General features: G+C 55.4%; 1 protein-coding gene across 3 annotated transcripts; it reads right to left on the bottom strand.

The window, feature by feature from the left end:
• Window positions 1–9,580: 9,580 nt before the first annotated feature.
• On the bottom strand, window positions 9,581–19,893 carry PBXIP1 (PBX homeobox interacting protein 1). 3 transcript variants are annotated; one of them, XM_061183385.1, is made up of 11 exons: window positions 19,813–19,893; window positions 17,367–17,453; window positions 15,486–15,612; window positions 15,167–15,231; window positions 14,924–15,089; window positions 13,046–13,279; window positions 12,894–12,917; window positions 12,493–12,575; window positions 12,277–12,408; window positions 10,437–11,668; window positions 9,581–9,921 (listed from the first exon to the last, which is right to left on the bottom strand). In XM_061183385.1, exons 2-11 carry the CDS (start codon window positions 17,415–17,417, stop codon window positions 9,840–9,842), a joined length of 2,196 nt encoding a protein of 731 aa, XP_061039368.1. In that variant the 5' UTR covers window positions 17,418–17,453; window positions 19,813–19,893; the 3' UTR covers window positions 9,581–9,839. The 3 variants fall into 3 exon arrangements, with proteins under 3 accessions (XP_061039368.1, XP_061039369.1, XP_061039370.1); XM_061183386.1 differs by lacking the exon at window positions 19,813–19,893 and adding an exon at window positions 17,641–17,684; XM_061183387.1 differs by lacking the exon at window positions 12,894–12,917.
• Between the last annotated feature and the right edge of the window lie 512 nt (window positions 19,894–20,405).

The following is a 20,405-nucleotide window of genomic DNA, read 5'->3' as shown; positions in this document are numbered from 1 at the left end:
AATGAGGAAAAAAATGATAAAGTACAATAAAAATGCTTTGTATATTCTCAAGTGTCATCCAAATATGGAGTTATTTATTCTGAGCATTGTGTGATTTCAAAGTTTATACTCCAACACAGGATCAGATTTCCCAGCTCACCTTCAACAAGCGTTTATTTGGGACTCCACTGAGAGCACCAATCCCACCTCTGCCAGCAGAGACTAAAAAGGATTAACTGCACTAACACTCCTGCTTTCCTGAGTCATCACTAAGAAGTCAGAACTCCCAGTCTCTTCCCTCACTTGACCAAACTACACCCCACCCCTTCCCCACACCCCTCCTAGAATAAAGCCCCCTGGAATTCCCAGTGATCAGAAAACATCCCCCATACCCCAGCCTCTTCTCAGTAGCTCTCTCCTGCTCCCTGCCTCAACTGAACCTCACTGTCCCCTATTACCCTCCCAGGGGAGGCCTTTTATTCTCCCCCAGCCCTCAGACCTCAGCATACATAAACTTGGTGTCTGTCGTCTCCCTCCCGCCCCATTTCAGCTTCCAGACCATTCCTCCTCTGCTTCTTGGAAAACTCTGGCTTCTCTAAGACTCATACCACCTGGCTGAGCTACGCTTTTCCCCTCTTCAGTGTTGACAACCACCAATCCTGGTGGTCGTTCTCATGTACTGAGACTCAGCCACTGGCGCCTTGTCTTCGTTTCCAGGCGGTTCCCATCGTCATTCTCAGTGATTTCACTATCCAAGTGGTCAGCCCATCCAACACCCTGACAGCTCAAAGCCTTGACCTCAGATGTCCAAAGGCTTTTTTTCCTCTCCTCCTCAGACACCAGCTCCCATGGACACACCCTGGGCCTTGTCATCACCAGAAACCATTCAACCTTCAAATTCACCCACCAATCCACCCTACCCTCCAAGGTCACTTGCTCAAGTACTCCCCAGAGAAGTGCTTCCCTCCCAGGGCCCATGAAACTCTTTATATAACATCTGCTCCTCCTTCCTTCCACAGCCAAAGGGAACATCAAATACATGAATATGTGTGGAAAGCTTTCCTGATCTGTACAGGACTGCACAAATGTGAGGCACTATTTTTAGGGTAGAACAGGCTGGTCTAAAGGCCAGGCTGCTGCAGACGGTGAGGCAGGAAAGGGGGAAGGAGCAGGAGTGTCTGACAGGAGCGGAGACCACCCAGGAAGGGAGCGGCCAGATTTCTTGGGGACTGAGATTGGAAGCCAGAGATGCCGGACACTGCTGCCCGATGAGGGTTCCAGAAGATGACACTTGAGGAAGTCAGTGCTGGCTCCCGAAAACAGAGAAGTACCCCCAGAACTCAGGAATACAGTTACCTCTGAGAGTCACCCCTCACTAAAGGGGCGGACCATTTAAAGAGAGGTTTGCCTCACTGACCCAGAAGACAGCTTAGAAGGAAGCCCTGTTTGAAGGAAGCCTGCTCACTGTATTAACACACCCAGAGACAGGATGAGCCTGCAGGGGAGCAGCTCATACAGCTCTGCAGAGCCTAGAAGAGGAAGGAGCTGGGCTTGTCAGTGCCCCTCCAACCCTGCCCAGGCAGAGGGAACCCTGAGCAGGAGGTACCAAGGTCTGCCCCTCCAGGGCAAGCCTGTCCCACAGTGGAACCAGATGCCATACTGGCTCAGCAACACCACCAATTACCCTTGCTTCAGCTCCGTGCTCTGGTTCCAGTTTATCTTCCCATGGTCGTTGTCCAGCTGACCCAAGCATTTCCCTCTGCTGGCGTGGTCAATGTAGATGTGACTTGTGAATCAGTCCTCATGTGTTTGACGATCACTGCTTCAGGGCCAATGGAGCCTGGCAGATGAAGGACAGAATGGGGTGGGGTTGTAAGGAAGTAGTACAACAGAGAAAGAAAAGAGGGGGAGTCTGAGTCTATGAGAAACTGATGGAGAGAAGTCCATTCATTCATTCATTCAACATGTATTTAAATGTCTAAAACGTGCCAGGTACTGCTAGAGATGCAACAGTAAACCAAACAGAGCCTGCTCTCAGCGTTTATTCTCATGGGAGACAGGCAATTTCAAGACAGCTTAAAAAGGGAGCATGAGGGACTTCCCTGGTGGCGCAGTGGTTAACAATCTGCCTGCCAATGCAGGGGACACGGGTTCGAGCCCTGGTCTGGGAAGATCCCACATGTTGCGGAGCAACTAAGCCCGTGTGCCACAACTACTGAGCCTGTGCTCTAGAGCCTGCGAGCCACAACTACTGAGCCCACGTGCTGCAACTACTGAAGCCTGCGCGCCTAGAGTGCGTGCTCCGCCACAAGAGAAGCCACCAAGATGAGAAGCCTGCGCACTGCAACGAAGAGTAGCCCCCGCTCACCACAACTAGAGAAAGCCCACGCGCAGCAACAAAGACCCAACACAGCCAAAAATAAATAAATAAATTTATTTTTTTAAAAAAAGGGGAGCATGAGAGGGACTTCCCTGGCGGTGCAGTGGTTAAGACTCCGCCCTTCCAATGCAGGGGGCGCAGGTTCGAGCCCTGGTCTAGGAACTAAGATCCCACATACTGCTCAGCATGGCAAAACAAACAAACAAACAAACAAAACATGGGGCATGAGAGCCTTCATCCCAGAATTGGAGAGGGAAAATTGATATAAATTACCACTTGCAGGATGCTCTGATATAAACTGGAAATAGCTCTATGCATCCTCATAGATGTTGTTCCCTCTGCCTGAAACACCCTTCCCATCTTTTTGCCGTGAAACAAACTCCGACTTGTACTTTAACACTTAGCTTGTCTTGCCTCCTCCAGTGAGCCTTCCCTGACCTCCCACCCCATCTGACTTAGACACCTGTTTTCTATGCTCCTGATTGATATACCCTATGCTCACCCCTACATAGCATCTTACACTACATTGTAACTGTCAATTTACTCACTTATCTCCCCCCAGATAGCTAATAGTTAATATTTATTGAGCCTTTACTATGTGCCAGATCTTTTCTCAATCATATGACATAAACAATACTGCCCCTACTTAAAAATGAGACAACCGAAGCTCATTATAACTAAAAGATTTGCCCAGGCATTCACCAAATAGATTGCTGTACTTTGCCCCCAACCCTGGGATCCCACACCAAAGAGAAGGGGCAAAACAACTTCCAAACAAACAACTGAAGACTCTGACACTTAGGGTCCCACTCCTCTCATGAACCCCCTCCCCCAAATTCTTTAAGTACCCAGTGAGGATGAAGCCAGAGAAAATATAAAGTATGGCCAGCTCTCACTTTGTCCGGTTCTCTAGCTTTAAGAAATGCATCAGGCAGAAGATGTGCCTGGAGGTGAGAGGCTGCTCGCTCAAGGGGATGCCAGGGGAGCAACCAACCTCCCACCAGACAGTGTGCCCCCTCCAGCAGACCAATGGAGTTCCCTGTGCTATACAGTAGGTCCTTGTTGGTTATCTATTTTATATATAGTAGTTAATCCCAAACTCCAAATTTATCCCTCCCCCTCACCTTTCCCCTTTGGGACTGTTATTTAACAATCTTAGTGATAAACGTTGATTTTTTTTTCCAAAGGAGATTGAGACACGTGCCTCAGAGTCAGGAGCTAGAAGTGGTGGAGCCAGGTCTGTGTGGCTCCAAAGCCAGCATTTTCCCAGCCAGGGCAGCCCCCTGGCCCTGCAGGCCTGGCCTCAGGAGGCAGTGGCCACTCCTTCCCATGTTTCTCCCCCCAACTCTGAACTCAACACCCACCAGGTTGCTGGAAAGAATATCAAGTGGTACCAGCCCAGGGCCAGGCACAGAGTATAAGTGCTCCGTAAGTGATTGACAAATAAATAAATGAGTGAATGAATGGGGGCTCTTAGGCAGAGAGTTGGGGAGCCTGGATTCACTCTTGAGGCTAGAAGGGCCCTTTATGGGTATCCTCAAGCCTGAGACCTCATAACCCCACACGCAGTTGCTCTGGTTCCAGGGCTGCTCTCAGAGGTCCCTCTCTCCCTCCCAGCCCAGTCCACCGCAGGGCCACCTTCCTGTCCCTCCCACTGCTGCCCCCCTGTGGCCACCACCAGGCATCTCTGCAGAAGGAGCCATGAGTGAAGTCACTGCTCCTGGGGCAGCAGAGGAAGACCTGCCTTGGAGCAAGCCGCTGGTCCAGACCTCACCTCAGAGCCTAAGTGCCAAGCACGAAGAGCCAGAGAGAGGAGCGGAGGCAGGAAGAACAGGGGACTCTTAGTCAGGGGTCAGCAGCCCTGGGCTCTGGTCTCCACTCTGTCCCTAGCAAGCTTTGTGACCTTGGACAAGTCACTTCCCTCTCGGGGCCTCATTTTCCACCTCTGAACAACAAAAGAGGTAGGACTGATGCTCATGACAGGCCCTTCCAGGGCTGGCCTTCTACCCACAAGCTGGGGCCAATCAGGTGGCAGCTGGTGGTCAGAGAGGAAATGCCTCCAGGGCCAGGTGCCCCAAGTAGCTGAAGTAGGGGACACACAGGCCCAGGGAGGAGGAGTTGGTTAAAGAGACCCACAGATGGGAGCTCAGATATTGTTTCCAACCTCTGGGTCAGCTCTGGGGGTCATCACTGGGGGGGTGGCAAGCAGCAGTTCCAGACACTTCAAATGCCCACTGGTGTCCTAAGGGCTGCCCGGGGGCCAGTCTTCCTCCACTGTCACTGTCCAGCTATGATAGGACCTGAGGCAAGTCACCTCCTCTCTCACTCTCAGTTCTTCATCTGTATAAAAGAGAGAGATTCATGGCCTTCCCTTCTTTAAGGTCTACTCCGTGAGATAAAAGGTAGAGAAAAGGCTCTGAAAGTTCCCAGCCCTGGGAGATGAGAGGGGTGTCCTGTTTCTCTGCAGGCCTCATGCCACGGTTCCTGCACTGGGCCCTCCCTACAAAACTGCCTCCACGAGGGCCCAGGCCACATTCCAGATGAGCAAGCATTTCTGGCGGGTCTGTTTGGCCCATGAGTGACTGAGCTTCCAAAGGGGGCCGTCTAACACTTCCCTCTGCACGGTGCATGGCTTCAGGTTTCTGCCCGTCTTGCCCCACCCAATGACCTGTCACTTTGACTTTGAAAAGGGTCTCAGTGATGACCTCAGTGGGCGAGTCACTCCCCTCTGCTGGGTGTCTCCCATCAGGCCCAGTAAAGGTAAGTGTACAGACTGGTAAGAATTTCTCCAAAGGGCCCCTGACCTGGAAAGGAATGTGGGCATGGGGTGGGGGGTAGGAGGGACACAAGGACTGGGAGGTGGGGACATGCAACTTGATGGAGCAGAGGGGAGACCTGCTGGGAGGCTGGCTCTATCCCTATTCCACATCCTGCACAATCAAGCCCAGCAGCTTCCCCGCCCCAACCCTGCCCACACACCCCACCTCCACCTCACCCCCATCCCCTCCCCTACAAAACCAGCTTCGGCCCTTCCTGATTTATTTCCCGATATTGCATGAGGTTGCAGTCATCCACCTGTCATGAGGCTGGGAAGCTCAGGGTGTCCTTGACTCCTCCCTCTCCCTTGTCCTTGTCCCATCCAAGGCCAGTCCATTCTAATTCACAGCTCTAAATCAGGCCTGTGTGATCTCCCTCCTGAGCTGCTGGCGGACACCTCCTAACAACCTCCAATTTCACATCTCTCCATTCCACCCTTCCGGCTGCCAGCTGCTCTGCACCCGTGTGTATCTTCCTTTTCGTGCCCCCTGCCCCTCAGTGCCTTCAGTGGCACCCCTCCCCATTTGCTATGGTAAAGCTCCCCCTTAGACTTGCAGGCAGGCCTGTGGGAGAACTTGCTCCCTTACAGGAACATGAACTTAACACCATCTGACCACCGGACGGGTCCATCCACCCACCCCTAAGGCCTCACCTTTGCCCGTCTGAAATCCCCTCCCCATCACCTATCCTATTATCTTCAAGGTCCAGCTCAAAGGCCACCCCCTCCTTCCTCTTCACCTCCCTGGCACCATTAAGAGAGTACTTTTAAAACTCTGCTCGGTGTTAAACTAATCCAATTAGCCTCAGGAGTAAGGATTGGGGTCCCCCCGGGCACCTACCACAGTGTTGAGTCTTGAATGCTAGTTGGCATCTTTTCCCCGCCAGCTCCTACTATGTGGTTTGGGAACCAACACCCTCTGCTCCCATATCAGTAGTTCACAGAGGCCTCGGCTTCCCCTTAGAGGTTAAGTAAAATAAAAATAACTAAAACTTTTTTGACAGTACTCTACAGTTTAAAAGTCTTTTCCTTTGTCTTTGGGTGACTCACTCCATCATCACAACAACCCGCGAGGGGGGATCCACAGTCTCACTTCAGTGATGAGAAAGCCTAGCCCTAAAGCGAGGAGGCCCATAGGTGCGCCGTGGTGGAGACCGGAGACGGTTTCCTGATTGAAAGCTTGCCCGGGCCACAGGTCTAGTGAGAAGAGACCTGGCCCAGGATAAAGAACGGGTGAGTGGGGAAGGGGCCTGCTTTGGTTCTATGTGGGCAGGGCCTATTCCGGAAGCCAAGGGCTTCCAGAGAGATGGGCAGCAACCTTAAGGGAAGGCTCACAGAGGAGGTATAGGGAACTCGGACAACTCACCAAGAATTAGTAATAAGGAGCTTCTGTGGCTCAGACGGCTGAGTGGTGAAAGCAGAGAGGAGGGACCGGATGTTGTCTGGGTTCAGGACAACAGCCCCACACCCGCACCCTGCGGTGTCCCTTCTGGACCCTCTGTGAGCATGTGAAGTGTGAAGGGACCGGGAACGTCTGTGACCCAGAACAAGATGGGAGGAGGAGACATCCCGACACCAGGGTGGCCCTGGGAGGTTCCCATGGCAAGAGCCCACGAATCCAGCATGTCCTTGGGCCCGGCAGAGGGGGCTGGGAGTGGTTCTCAAAAGGAACACATGCCTCTGACCCTCGAGGAGCTTATGGCGTGGTGCAGGCCTGAAGGTGACCACCACCGCACTCTAGCCGCCACCCCCATGCTCCCATTCACCAGGATGGGTGGGAGTGAAAGGCAGGAGGGAAAAGCTGGGGCCTGGAGGACCCGGGGAGGCAGGAAGAGACGGAGAAGATCCTGGAGGAGGTAAGGGCTGGAGGGGGCAGTGGTGAGAGAAGGCTGAGCTGAGGGCAATGGGAAAGGGGGTGAGGCTGAAGAATGAAGGGCAGGGATGGGAGGGAGGAACAGCAGGTTGGGGGACAGCAGGGAAATAAGTTTGGGGGACTGGCCAAAGGAAGCAGAATTTTTCCATTTGAGAGGGGAAGGCCCAAGAGGGCCCACTGGGCCCCAACTCCAGTGATTCCCCGAAGGCACCCCGGAGCTGAGCTCTTAGCTGGGGAAGTTCCCAGAGGAAAGGGCAGAAGAGCCAAGTGCTTAAAATACCAAGTGCTTAAATTGGAAGGGCCCAGACCAGACCCTGGAGGCCAAGCCGGGCCGTGTGGCAGAGTCCAGGGGGTCTACACACAGGCTCTCCCCGCCCCTGCATGGCCAGGAGCTGTCCCCCGGCCACGTGGGAAGGAGGGAGCACTGTCCCCCAGCTCCAGCCTCCCTTGGCTCATCTCCACATGCTGGGCCTATCACCAGAGAGCGTCCTATGATCTGGGACTTGGGGTCCCCCCACTTTACCAGTGCTGCTGTGGGTGCATGGGTGTGACGGAGAGGGTGGCCTCATGGCCTGTGATGGGCATAAGGATCACCGAGAAGGTAACTGGAATGGCCAGTGGCCCCGGTGTCCTGGCCCCTCCCCAACATACCCCTTGGGTTCATGGCTTTTTCTTCCTGATTCAGCAGTGTCAGAAACCTCCAGCTCAGCATATCTACTTCCTGAGTGGCTAAGAAAGAGGAGGGGGCTTGGGGGAACTTCCTAGCGTCCCTGAGAGTTCGTTATGCAAATGAAGGAAATGGGCCCTAGAAATGAAACTGAGAAGCCCCAAGCAGCCCACACCCTCTGGGAACCCAGGGGGCCAGTTTGTGTCCCCTCCCCTAAGCACAGCCCCCCTCCCAGGACACGGAATACTGCCTAAGGCCTAGCCTGAATCCAGGCAGCATAAATTTTGAGCACCTGCAGAAGGTGAGCAATGTGAACCGAGGAAAATAGGCCTCCTCATGTGGAAAATGGTCCACAAAGCCAGGATGCCAGATCCAGACCCTGGCCCCGGGCCAACCTGTACTTGCTCCTCCTGACCCCCAACTCCAGAAATAGAAGACTCCTTTCCTAAAGCCCCCTTTCACTGACCCTCTGCCTTGGAGGAAGTTCTTCCTTTGGTCTAACTGCAGTCCCTCGTGCTGCAGAAAGCAGGCTCCACTGGACTATAAACTCCTTAACACGCCTCTGTATTCTCAGTGCCTCACTGCCTCTGGTACACAATAGACTGTAAATGTTTGCTGAATGAGTGGACCTCGTTCCATGCCCAGCCTGCCTCGCCCCACCCCACAGCTGAATTAAATGAGCTAATACACTTAAAGCCCTTTAACAGTGAGTGGCCCAGCAGTCGCAGTGTTACAGAAGCACTTGCTTTCAATTACAGCCCCCTTCTGGGCAGGCCCCCTCAGCTTTACTAACACACTCCCCTGACCTGGCCTGAAGTCACACCATCATTCTGTCCCCTACACTCCCAAGGGGCTTTCCAGGCCAATCAAGAATCCCAGTCAGGAAGGACTTCCTAAAGAGAAGCCCAGGGGATTCTGGGTCTTCCTGGGAGAGCTAGCCAGAGAGCCGGCCCAAGTCAGTGGGGGGGGGGTCCAAGATTTGGGGTACTAAGTAGTGAGGGAGGGGATGTCTGGAGCAAATGTGGAGCCGAGGCGCCACCTAGTGGTTTCCTCACCTCCCCAATCCTGGGGGAGGTGTGGGGGGTGGGTTGGGGGTCCCCTTCTCCTCCCTCCTCCACACCCTGAAGGGAGTGAAATCACTTTTGAGTGCCAAATACAAGACAGGTATTTGGTTTACATTGCTTTATTTAATCTCTTCTCCAGCCCCTCAGTCTCCTTTTCTGAGGATTAGAAACCCAAGGCTCCCAGGGATTAACTTGCCCAAAATCACTCAAACTGGATTTGAGCCCAAGGCCCAGACTCCAAAACCCATTCGCATATTTCTACATCTCCCAGGGGTGCAGCCAAGGCAGCTGTGAGCAAAATGGGGAGCTCCAGCCCAGAGGGCCTGAGGTTTGCTGCGAGGGTGAGGTGACTGGGAGAGGAGTATATGGGAGAAGGTGAGTACCAGTGCCTACAAGGCGGTGGGTGTGGATGTCCCTTGTGCTTAGAAACAGCCCCAAGTGACAGAGCCTCCACCCAATGTCACAGCTCCAACAGCATTTTATTAGGATCTGAGTCTACAGTTCACGTGGGGAGGTGAGCAGCAAGGCTTAAAAGGGGGTTTTACCCCCCTGGGGACAGCTCCTTCCAAATCTAACAAAACGCCAGGGGAAGCCCTCATGCTGGGCCCCCAGCCAGCCAGGCTAGTCAAATCCCAGGGGGCCCGGGTCAGTGCGTGCAGCCAAGGGGCCCACTCCCCCCCCCCCACCCGCCCCCGACATACACACACACACACACACACACACACACACAAGAGGAGGAAAGCTCTCTGGCTTCAGAATCAGAATTGCCCCCACCCCCCCTACCTCCACCCCACCCCCAAAAAACAGGCTTCTCTCCCATCCCCCCTTCACACTGGCGTGACACGATCAGGCTGCAAGAGTCACGGCCCAGGGCCCTGAACATTTGCATACATTTGCATAGATAGCAAGGCAGGTCCAGCTAAGACCTTTTTCTAGCAAAAGTGGTTTCAGTGCAGGGCTGGGTGATTTCCGCTCTCCTCGGTGAAGGATATCCAAGGACACCAAACGAGCCAAGGGAGGTGGCAGTTTTACGGTTCCCAGGGGACAGACAGCACGGGGCCTCAGCCCTGGCGCTGGTGGCTGTGTTCCTCCCTGGGCCCCACAACTCTGGGGTTCCGCCAGTGTTTGTCCTTCTTCCCAGACCTGTGGAGAGGCATGGTGGGGGGCAGTAAGAGGCCTTTAGACAACAACGCCACATCCGCATGATGAGAAGGCGCTCCCTGAGGAGAGGGGACCCTGCTCCTCTTAAGACAGGCGACACAGGCAGTCACCATCAATCATACTGGGGGGAGGGGAGTGTGGCCAGACCTGGTCTCCCAGGATGAAGACCCCAGCTGGGCAGGTGGGAAGGTGGGAAGCAATCTCTCTTGCAGGTATGGGCAGTACAGGGTAACTCGGGAGGAAAAATCCCCCCAGCCCAAAAGGGGACTCCCCGGGACCACTCTGGGGTGAGCACAGGCAGCTTCCTGCCCTCAGGGAAGACAGGAAAAGTACTGGCTAGGGGGGAGGGGAGACCTAAAAGCAGAGATAAAACCTCAAATTGAAGAACACCCCGCCACCCCGCCCCAGCTCAGGGCCCTGGCTCCTTCACACCCCCTACCATCACCTCCTGCCTCCTGCTCTGTCCCACTGACCCAACTCCCCCACAGCTTGCCCACCTCTTCTTCAGTGCTTTGTCTCCAAAGAAGTGGCTGAAGATGAAGTCCTCAAAGTCATCCACCTCATCGTCATCACCTGTCTGTCTCACTGCCACCTCCTCCAGGCTGTCCTCCAAGGCATCTACAAAGTCCCGGAAGCGGAGGCGGTCGTGGCGGAAGATACCGTCCTCACCAAAGTAAGCAGGAGAAAGGGGTAGCTCCTCGGTCAGTTGCCCGGCCCAGGGCAGCCGCGCCAGGTACGTTCTCAGCAGAGAGGCCAGCTCCTGTTGCCGCACAGGGGCCAGCTCCATGCCAAAGAAGGCCAGGCCCTCCTGGCGGGCACACTCGTGCACGCCTGAGCAGCCCTGGGGTGCCTGGTACTTGTGCCTCAACAGCTCTGCCCAGAGTGGCAGGGGGTCATGCCTGTCTTTAGCCCCCTCCTTCCACTGAGGGTGTTTCTGCCTTTCTCTGGAGGAGTGGGGGCTCCCACTTTTCCTGGGGGGCTCCTTAGAACCCTTTCGCTTGCCATCCTTCTTGCTGGCCCACTCCTCCACCCTTGGCTTGCCCTCCTTCCACCTCCCCACCAGCTCCCTGTCCTCCTCACCCCCCCAGCTCTTCTTCTTTTCCCGGCCAGATTCCTCCTTCTTATGTTTCCAGTGGTCAGTCTTCCGGACCCTCTGCCCATCCCACCACTTTTCCTTTCCGCTCCACTCCCTGGAACTCTGGAAGTGAGGCTCCTGATGCCAGGCCTCTGAGGCATTGGCAGGGACCCCAGGGCGCTGGCCCCAGTTCTCCAGGCCCCGCAGCTTCTGGGCCAGCCTGTGACCCACCTCAGCCAGGCCAGCATGGGCTGGGTCCCCTCGGCCCGCATCCCTCAAGCTCTGCTCCAGGTCCCGCTGCACAGACCCCAGCAGCCGCCGCTGCCTCTCCAACTCTTGCCTTAATGCCTGGGCCTCAGCCTCTAGCTGTTTCTTCTGCTCCAGGAAGCCAGGGCTTGGCACCTGCCCCCTTGGGCCTTGCTCCTTGGTGACCTTGCCAGCCCGCAGGCCTCTGCCCCCATAGAGACACACCCCATCTGTGCCCCGGACACAGTCAGCCTCCAGGCCCTGGAGCTGGGCCCGCAGCTGCTGCAGCTCTAACTCCAGGGCCCGCTGGGAGGCCTCGCCCTGCTGTAGGGCCCCTCGGAGCCGGGCATTCTCCTCTTCCAGCCCTTTGGGCTGATGCATCAGGCTCTGAAGCTCTTCCTTCTGGGCCTGGAATGGGAATAGGGATGGAGAGCACAAGGAGGAGTCAAGGACGGCCCCAGTGCCTTCTACCCTGATTCCATTCCATCATAGACTTTATGGCCTGGGAAACTCAGAGGATTTGGTTCTCATCCCCTGCCCCATCTGCACCCTTCACCAGACCCTGGGATCCCCAAATTCCATCACAGGCCTCAGCTTCTATGTCCTTTTTAAGCACACACTTCTCCGATTCACCAAAAGATAGGCAAGATGTGGCTGTCGTTGTCCAATTTCCACCTCCCATACCCAGAGCAGATATTACTAATTGATCTCAGCACTTCTTTCCCATTGAGCCTTGGCATGTTCTTCAAATCCTTCTCCACACAATGCTCCAGGTGGACCACGCCAATCAAGCAGAGGTGGCATGCCACGTGAAGCAGGTATGCCAGTCCTGGCCTAACCCTTAGCATGCAGGACATGAACAGAGAACTGAGAAGGTGACTTCACTATAGTGGGAAAGGGAGGGGATCAAGGTGTGTGGGTGAACACAGGAAACTTCTTTTGGGGGAGGACACTAGGACAGACAGACACCTGGCCTAGGGAGGGTGTCTAGCCCACCCCCTCCTGCTTGTGCCCACCTGCAGCTGGGCCTGCAGCAGCCGGATATCCTGGTTCTCCTTGGCCAGCTTGTCCAGCAGAAGGGCCATGTTCTGCAGGCTGGGAACACTGTCAGGGGGCGCTGAGGTTTGCAGCTGCTGCTTTAGCCCATCCTAAGGGCAAAGGAGCCAGTCACCCCCGCAGCCCTGAATCTCCCCCACCAGGCCCCTCACACCAATGCAGAGTGTCACACATGCCTGCCCATCCTCCTCAGCCTCCAGCATCTCAGTATCCGAGCCGGTATCTGGGAAGACCTGCAGGTCCGCTTCCTCCACGGGCCCTGTGGGAAAGTGAAATCCTGAAACTGGCCCCAAGGCACACAGAGCCCTCTCCTCCCCCCCACCACCTCCACCCCACCCCCACCCCACACACACACACACACACAGTCACCCTCCTGCCCTGTACCCGCCCTATGGCTGAGAGTCCAGCGAGGTAAAGGGTCAAGGGTCAACCTGAATAGCTGACAAGACCTATAACTGAGCAAAAAAAGGTACAGCCCCCAGCATCCCTACTCCTGACCCAGAGAACTGCCCCCATCAGCCTCCCTCAGGGCTGGAAGGGGACAGACACGAACCAGTCAGGGCCCGTCCTCACTCACCACTTTCAGCCTCTGAGAGACCACCTGAAATGGAGACAGAGGAGTCTGGGCAGGCCCTCAGAGGAGGGGGTGAAATGGAGTGAAAGTGCGGCAGGAGGGCAGAAGGGGCCAGAGTGGAGGCTTAAGGCCTCATGAGGAGAGGGACCACTCACCGGAGAAGAGGAGGATCCCCAGGCCCAGCAGAACCAGGGCTCCGAGGAGACACATGTTGAGGGAGATGCCCAGCTCCCTGCCCGCACCCTCAGCCCCGGCCTGGTCCTCCACACCCAGCGGGGCCGCAGGCTGAGGAATGCTGGGCTCCCGGCCCCGCCGTCTCCGCAGACCCTCCACGTCCATGTCGGTGTCGTCCTCACTGCTGGAGCAGCGGGCCTCCTCCCTGATCCAAGCTGGAGGAAGGGATAGGGACAGGGCAGTAAAGCAACAGAAGCGATGGGACATACAGAGAGACGGGAAACAGAAGCAAACACGAGAGGCCCCCAGCCCTGACCACAGAGGGGGCACGTGGAGACCCTGCCCACGTCTGCCAGGGCATCAGTGACCACGCCTGCCCAGTCTGGAGGCGGGAGACCAGTCCTTTCTTTTTTTTTTTGAATTTTTGAATTTTATTTATTTTTTATACAGCAGGTTCTTATTAGTTATCTATTTTATACATATTAGTGTATATATGTCAATCCCAATCTGCCAATTCATCCCACCACCCCACTTTGCCCCCTTGGTGTCCATACGTTTGTTCTCTACATCTGGGGGGAGACCAGTCCTTTCAATCTGCAAACTGCAAGAGCAGCTTTCACCCTAAAAGTGCACTCCTTCCTCCCACACGTGCCTCACGTGGAGCACCCTCCCGGCTCTGGGTTCTGCCTGAACCCTGGCCACTCCTTCCCAATGCCTCCGCTCAGTCCCTGGCTCTTCCCGGTCCTAGAGGCAGAGGTCCCCCTGGCACCATTTCTGCTTTTCTGCTCTTCTCACCATACACACAGTCACCTGCTATCTCACCCACCCCGCTGGCTTCCCCGCAGAGCAGATGAGTCCCTCATCGGTCACTCCCAACCTGGCCTCCCTGGAGCTCCAGGCGTGGACGTCTGACTGCCTCCTGGCCACTCCCACCTGGGTGTCCCTGGGGACCAAACACTCAACACACTGCCCTCCAAACTGGTTCTCTTCTGGTGTTCCCCCACTGCAGGGCAAGATGCCACTGCTCCCACCTAGCCAACCTCAGCCCTCCCTCTTCACCCCACACGCAGACAGTTCGACAATTCGACACCTAAACATCTCAACGTCACTCGCCTTGTATCTGCCTTAGTTCAGGTCTTCCTCGGCTTTGTCAGTTGCCCCCTAAATGGCCCCAGCCCCCGGCCTCCCCCTCCACCCTGTCACCCCTCAACAGAGATGGACTCATACACTCCTCTGCCACCAGCGTTGGACACAGCCTCCTCAGCACAGGACAGGGAGCCCCCCATCCCTTTGTTGATGCTGCAGCCTTGGCCTGGAATGTTCTCTTCCTCCCACCCTACCGACTAAAATCCTACACTTTGCTCAAGGCTCCACTCAAATGACACCTCCAGTGTGCCCCTTTCCCCACCTGTCCCTGCCTCTCCCTTCCCCTCGACCTGTCCCGTGACTGACCACCCTCCCCCTCCTTCTTTGCACCCCTCATAGGTCTGACTTGCATCTGGGCTCAGTCGAGTCCACCTCTTACATAGGCCATGAAGCCAACCTCCTTCCCCAGAGCTGACACACGGAAGGGACTCAGGGAATGAGAGTTGAATCTAGAGGCAAGAAAAGAGGAGGCCCCACGGCAGAGACGAAAGAGTCGACCAGACCTAGGCTCTGCCACTTACCGGCTGTGTGACTTAACCTGAGCCTCAGTGTCCCCAGGGGTGGTGGTGAGGTTTCACTGATACAATTTAAGGAGGGCACCAAGCTGCTAAGTCCTAGGGCCTGGCCCAGAGCTGTGCTCAGTAGCGATATCTATTCCCACTCCCACACCTTCTAGAAGGATCGTGACAGGGGGAGACAAGGAGAACTCTCACCTGTCTGGGGGGATGAGGGCAGGCTGTTGGGGGGACCCTGATCCTCCAGGTCCTGTGTGTCCGGTCCCAGAGCTACCGCCTCGGGGGTCTCCTCCAAGTCTCCCTGGGCCTCTGTGTCTCCTGGGCCAGGGGGCTCCATTCCACGATCATCACCTTCCAGGACACCCTGATGCAGACACAGCCGTGAGCAGCTCCCGGCCCCCCCCCCCCATCTCCTACCCTTCCCCCAGTGAAGGTCCTCACCTTGGCCTCAGTCTCCTCTGGCAGAATGGGCCTGGACTGGGAGCTCTCACTCTGGAACAGGGTCTCTGTGGCGGGAGAAAAGGCTAAGGAGAAACACCACTACCCCCCAACGGAATGTGCTACACAGCCCTCTGGCTCCCACAGGCCCCAACCAGGTCGGAAGGGGCAGGAGAAAGCCAGGGTGGAATGAGGGAAGGTTTTAAATTGAGATTAATGCCAGAAATAAGACCAACCAGCCTCCGTCTCCCTGAGGAAACTGGGAAACACCAGAACATGGAGGAGAGGTGGCTGCACCCCACCCTCAGTAGGGCCCTGTTACCTTCTCCATCCAAGGTCCCAGCTAATTCCTCAGCAGCTGCCTTGGAGGGGCTCCAAGGGGCCTGGGGAGCTCTCTCAGATTCTGGGTCCATCCTGGATTCAGGGCCCAGGGTCTCCACAGGCAGGTTCTGGGGGGAGGGGCACAAGCAGAAGGGCTGCTCCAGAGGAAGGACAGCAGGACAAAACCAAGGGGTGCTCTATTGGGGTGCCTGGGACCAACCGCACTGCTCAGGGACCTCAACCCACATCTCACAAAAATATAATACACTCAGTAGTGGGCTGCTCCAAAGTGGGGAGGGGGCGGGGGTCAGCTGTCACTGCAGCATCTCAGCTCGACTCAGTGTTCGGCCATTCCCTAACCTCACTTGCTGCTCTGAGAACTTTCGGAGGCCAAGTTTCTGTTAAATGAAGAAGCACCACTGGACCAAGGCGGTGGACTACTGTACAAACCTGGTGCCCCCTACCTTCCCATAGAAGCCGGCTAGAGCCTGGGTCTCCCTCCCAACAAGTGACCAACTCAGTTACTGGTTGGAAGGTGGGAGGATGGCAAGAGAACAAAGTCCCCTGGATGCCTAAGGATCACGGTCCCGACCGCCGCGGGCTTCCCCACAGTTGCCCTCACAACGGGCCACCCACTCTAGTTACATCTTCCAAGCTTTTCTGGCCTTTCTCCCCTCCCCACACAGCCCTCTCCCAGGAGCTGACAGAAGCCTGACTCACCCCAGCCACAGCCAGCCTGTCTCCCAAGGTGCTCTTGGCCCGGCCGTCCAGCCACAGCCTCTCCTTTCTCCGCCTACGCCCCCCTTGACAGGCCACCGCCCGCTCATCCCATCCATGGCTCCCGCTATCCTTCTAAGAATAATTCTTGACCTTAGTATGTTTCTTTACAATTTTCAAGTCACTTTTTTCTCACGGCCCCTCCTACCAGGCAAGAATCACAACTCCCCTTTTACAGGGGAGGACAGAGAGGTGAAACGACTGGCCCAAGGTCCCCCAGCTGTCAGCAAAGGCACCTCAACAGGGGGCCAGGGCTCTGGCTGGGAGCATGGTGTCCGTCCCCTCTGCCGGCCAGCCCTAGTCCATGGGTCCTGCCCCAGCATCATCCTGAGGGCAGCTCCCTTGCCCCCAACTGGTCTCCTCAAGGCCACTCAAACCCGACGCCTCCAACTCAAGCTCCTCACCTTCTTCCCTCCCTGCGGTACGAACATACCAAGCCCTTGACAAACCTTCTCCAGACACTCAGCCCCCCAGTCCCGCTGGCCCCCTTCTCAGTGGCTTCAGGGCACAGCAGTCTACTGGGCTCCTGCTCCACCAACTACAACCTGGACTGCAGGACCTTCAAAACGCTCTCCCCCGGTTCCCGCCCAGCCCACACAGTGGCTGCCCGCTCTGCCCAAGGCAGTGATGGTCCTGACTCCCTCCAACTCAGAGCCCTTCCACGATTTCCCATCAAAGAGGAGGCCCAAATGCTTGAGCCAGGCCCTTCAGGCCTCTTCTGGAGGTTCCCAGGCTCTGGCCCAACCTCACTTCAACACCGTCTGACCCATGTCTCCACCTCCTCCAACGGACCTCCTTGGTCTCCCCCAACATGGCTCTCCCATTGTTACCTCAGAACCTTTGCTCATGCTGGTCTCCCCACCAGAATATCTTCCCTGCTTCTCACAGTTTACCCCAGCAATTTCCTTCTTTCAAGGCATGGTCCAAGTCCCAACACCTGACTCCTGGGGCCTGATGGCCTTCTCCCTGCCACTACAGTTCCTCTCACAGCCAGCAGGAGGTGATGCACATGATCACCAAGACCAAGGAAGGGGACAGACCCAGCAAGCAGCCCAGCCCTGCAGGAACCCCCATTCCATGTGGCTCCCAGGCCTGCTTTTCCTACCTCTGAGCCGGCAAGCACCCAGCTATTGTCCGAGTCTGGGCAGGAGGCCATAGTTGCTGAGGTCCCCAAGGCTACTGAGGCTGCCACCTGCAAAGAAAGTCTTTCTTAAGGACCCCAGCTCCCTTCAGGGGAGGCAGGATGGAGACAGCAGCCTGGACCGGGTTCCAAGGTTTAAGGGCTGGGAAGCCACTTCCACAACCAGCCTGGTTCCAGTCTTCTGACCCCAACACCTCAACTCTTCTGGGCAGTATTTGCCTTTCAAATCATAACGTACCAACAGCCACAGTGAAGCCTGCCTCTGCCAGGGACCGAAAGAGCCCTTGGTAAACTGGGAAACGGAACTGACCTTGAAAGGTCAGAGAAGCATAGGGCTGGAAGGGCTTTGGGAAAAATCCAGGCCAACTCTCTCATGTTATAGTCAGGGAAAATGAAGGGAAATGAAGGCCAGAAAATTGGCTGACTTGACTTGTCAACGATGAACAGCTAAAAAGAGTGAGGAAAAACCCAGCCCTCCCTTCACCTCCCCAGCCTCCCCCATAATCACCACCTTCTTCCCCAGGGCCCAGAAAAGAAGACTCAATGGCCTCCTTCACCCCCAAGTCACCCACCCATCACCCACCATAAGTCCTTGCTATGGTCTAGTTCAGGGGTCTTGCACACTGGCTGCACAATGGAATCACCTAAGATTCTGATACAACTGTGTTCAAGGGTCAGGCTCAGGCAAGGATTTTTTTTACATCTCCCAAATGACTCTCATGTGCAGCCAGGGTTGAGAACAACTGACATAGCTTAGATCCACCTGAATGTACCTTTAGTAAATCTCTTTGTCACTCTCACTCTCCATTCTAAGTTGTTTCCCTTCTTAGTAAACTCCAGAATTTCATCTTAGGGAACTTGAAGGTGACTGGCAAAAGGGATTTATGGCAGCCATCATGTATAAAGCACTTTACAGTTTGCAAAGCATGGACAAAAATCAGGGTTGTGGTCCTATCCCCTGCTAATCTGCTCTGACTTGGCCAGGTGGGCGTGGGAAGTTACTCCAGCTTCCAAAGCCTGACACAAGGCAGGATAAGAAGAGAGGGACCTACCCCTCCATCCATGGCCTAGACTATTCACCCAGGCTGGCAATTGGGACCCAGCATAAAGGTGGAGGGATAGAGGAGCTGACCCCCTCGAATCTCGGATTGTGATCCTTTAGAGGAGACTACATGACTGCTTGTTGACGGGCTAGAAAGGTGGCAAGTGGAAAAGGACTCTGAAAGGAAACCCTGGGAAAAGGAAGTGAGGCTGGGGTAGAAGTGTGGCAGTTCTACCTTGGGAAACCACCACACTTCCCCTTCTGTTTGAGCTAGTGTGAGTCCTACATGGTGCCCTAAAAACCTCCTGTGGCCCTTGCCAATCAAGATCCAAGCCCAGGACAGATGAAGGACCCCTCACAGCATCCCCCAATACCCATGCCTCCCAGACACATGCACCCATCCCACAAGGAGACAGGAGAATGCCTGCAGTGACTTCCCCACACCACGTCCAACAGGACACCCCTGGCCGTTTTCTACAGGCATCCACAGAACCATCACTGTGCTGCCTTAGGGTCTCAGGCCCCAAGCCCGCCATTCTGTCATCATCTCCCCATCCCCAGTTGCTGTGTGTGACTCTTAACAGGTGGTGGCAGGAAGGAAGTAGCAGCAGCTTGGTCTGAAGTTCCTGTTTATCCCTGGCTGTGTACAGCCTGCTCAGGTCCTCCAGAACCAGGCACCATGGCAACCAGGGTGATGTCAGACACACTGTTTCCATGGAAACCAGCAACGGTATTTGGGTCAACAAGACAAACACTTCTGAGACCCAAACAGAAGACAGTCTGTTCCAAACCCTGGTTGGTATCTCTCTCTTGGTTGGGTTCACCCAGCATTCCAAAAGATCTCCCAGTCCTCCCAAGCCAGCATCTCACCGCCTTATTAGGAAGTTCCTTCTGCTGTTTAATCTCCACCCTTCCCTGCTATTTTCAGATCTCTTTCTTCTCATCAACCTCTTGGAAGAAAACCCACCTCCACTCCCTCCTCACTACTCCCTCTCTTTTCATTCAGGCAGGATTCAACATAACGTCCTGTAAGGACTGTCAGGGACTTGTGCTGTTTCTAAAAGGCAGCTAAAGGGGGAGCTCTCCCTCTCTGTACAAAGCTGGGAAGTCTCATCCAGCTAATTTCAACCCCTCTAAGAGTTGTTCCCCCAAACCTCTAACGCAAAGGACCTAGGACTTGTCTGGGGGACCCAGAGCAAGTTTCTGTTTTGGAAACGGCCGCCCATGATCCCTCTTCCGCCGGCCCAGAAGTAACAAACAGCTCTGCAGATCCTCGGTGGAGCCCAACCCTTCAGAGTTCTGCCCTTCCTCTCCTCCATCCTTACTCTCTTACGGATCTCTATGGCCCCTTCCCCGCTACAGCATTACCTGACCCAGCTCTTGCTTCAGTCTTCAGCTGAACTTGTTGCTGGCTCTCCAGCTTTACAGCCCCGAGAAAGGAAGGTCATGTGACTGGGGACTGGCCAATGGAAAGTCAAGTTCCCTGAGGGGGCGGAAACTTTTGGCCAATAACAGCTAAACTTGAGAGCCAGGGGAGGGGAGGGGGGTACCTGCAGAGCCCCTAAACCTGGGCTTACCTCCCGGTGGGACACTGGACTTCCAGCAAACTCAATCCTGGGTCACCTTCCCTCCTTTCCCAGTGTCTAAACAATTTCTGGAGGGAAGACCCAAAACTGAAAGGCAAGGGGTGACATCTCCAGGACAAGGGGCCAGGTTGGTTCCAGGACAGAGACAGCTGCAGGATGGGGGAGGGGAGAGTGGCAAATTATGGGTTGGAAATAGCCCTCCTGCCACTCTCCTTACCCTGCTCCGGTGCGGATTAAGGATGCCGCTGTTTTTTTTAAAGGGGGATGGGGGGCTGAAAAGCATCCAAAAACGAAATCTGCTAGACCAAGGCAGCCCCTTCCCCCACCCCTGGAGCTACGCTCGACCCCTAACCCAAACAACTCGGGAGTGGGAGT

This window comes from Eubalaena glacialis, chromosome 3 (genome assembly GCF_028564815.1).
Source record: "Eubalaena glacialis isolate mEubGla1 chromosome 3, mEubGla1.1.hap2.+ XY, whole genome shotgun sequence".
Classification (NCBI taxonomy): domain Eukaryota; kingdom Metazoa; phylum Chordata; class Mammalia; order Artiodactyla; family Balaenidae; genus Eubalaena; species Eubalaena glacialis.
This window is presented reverse-complemented; position numbering and strand designations above follow the sequence as displayed.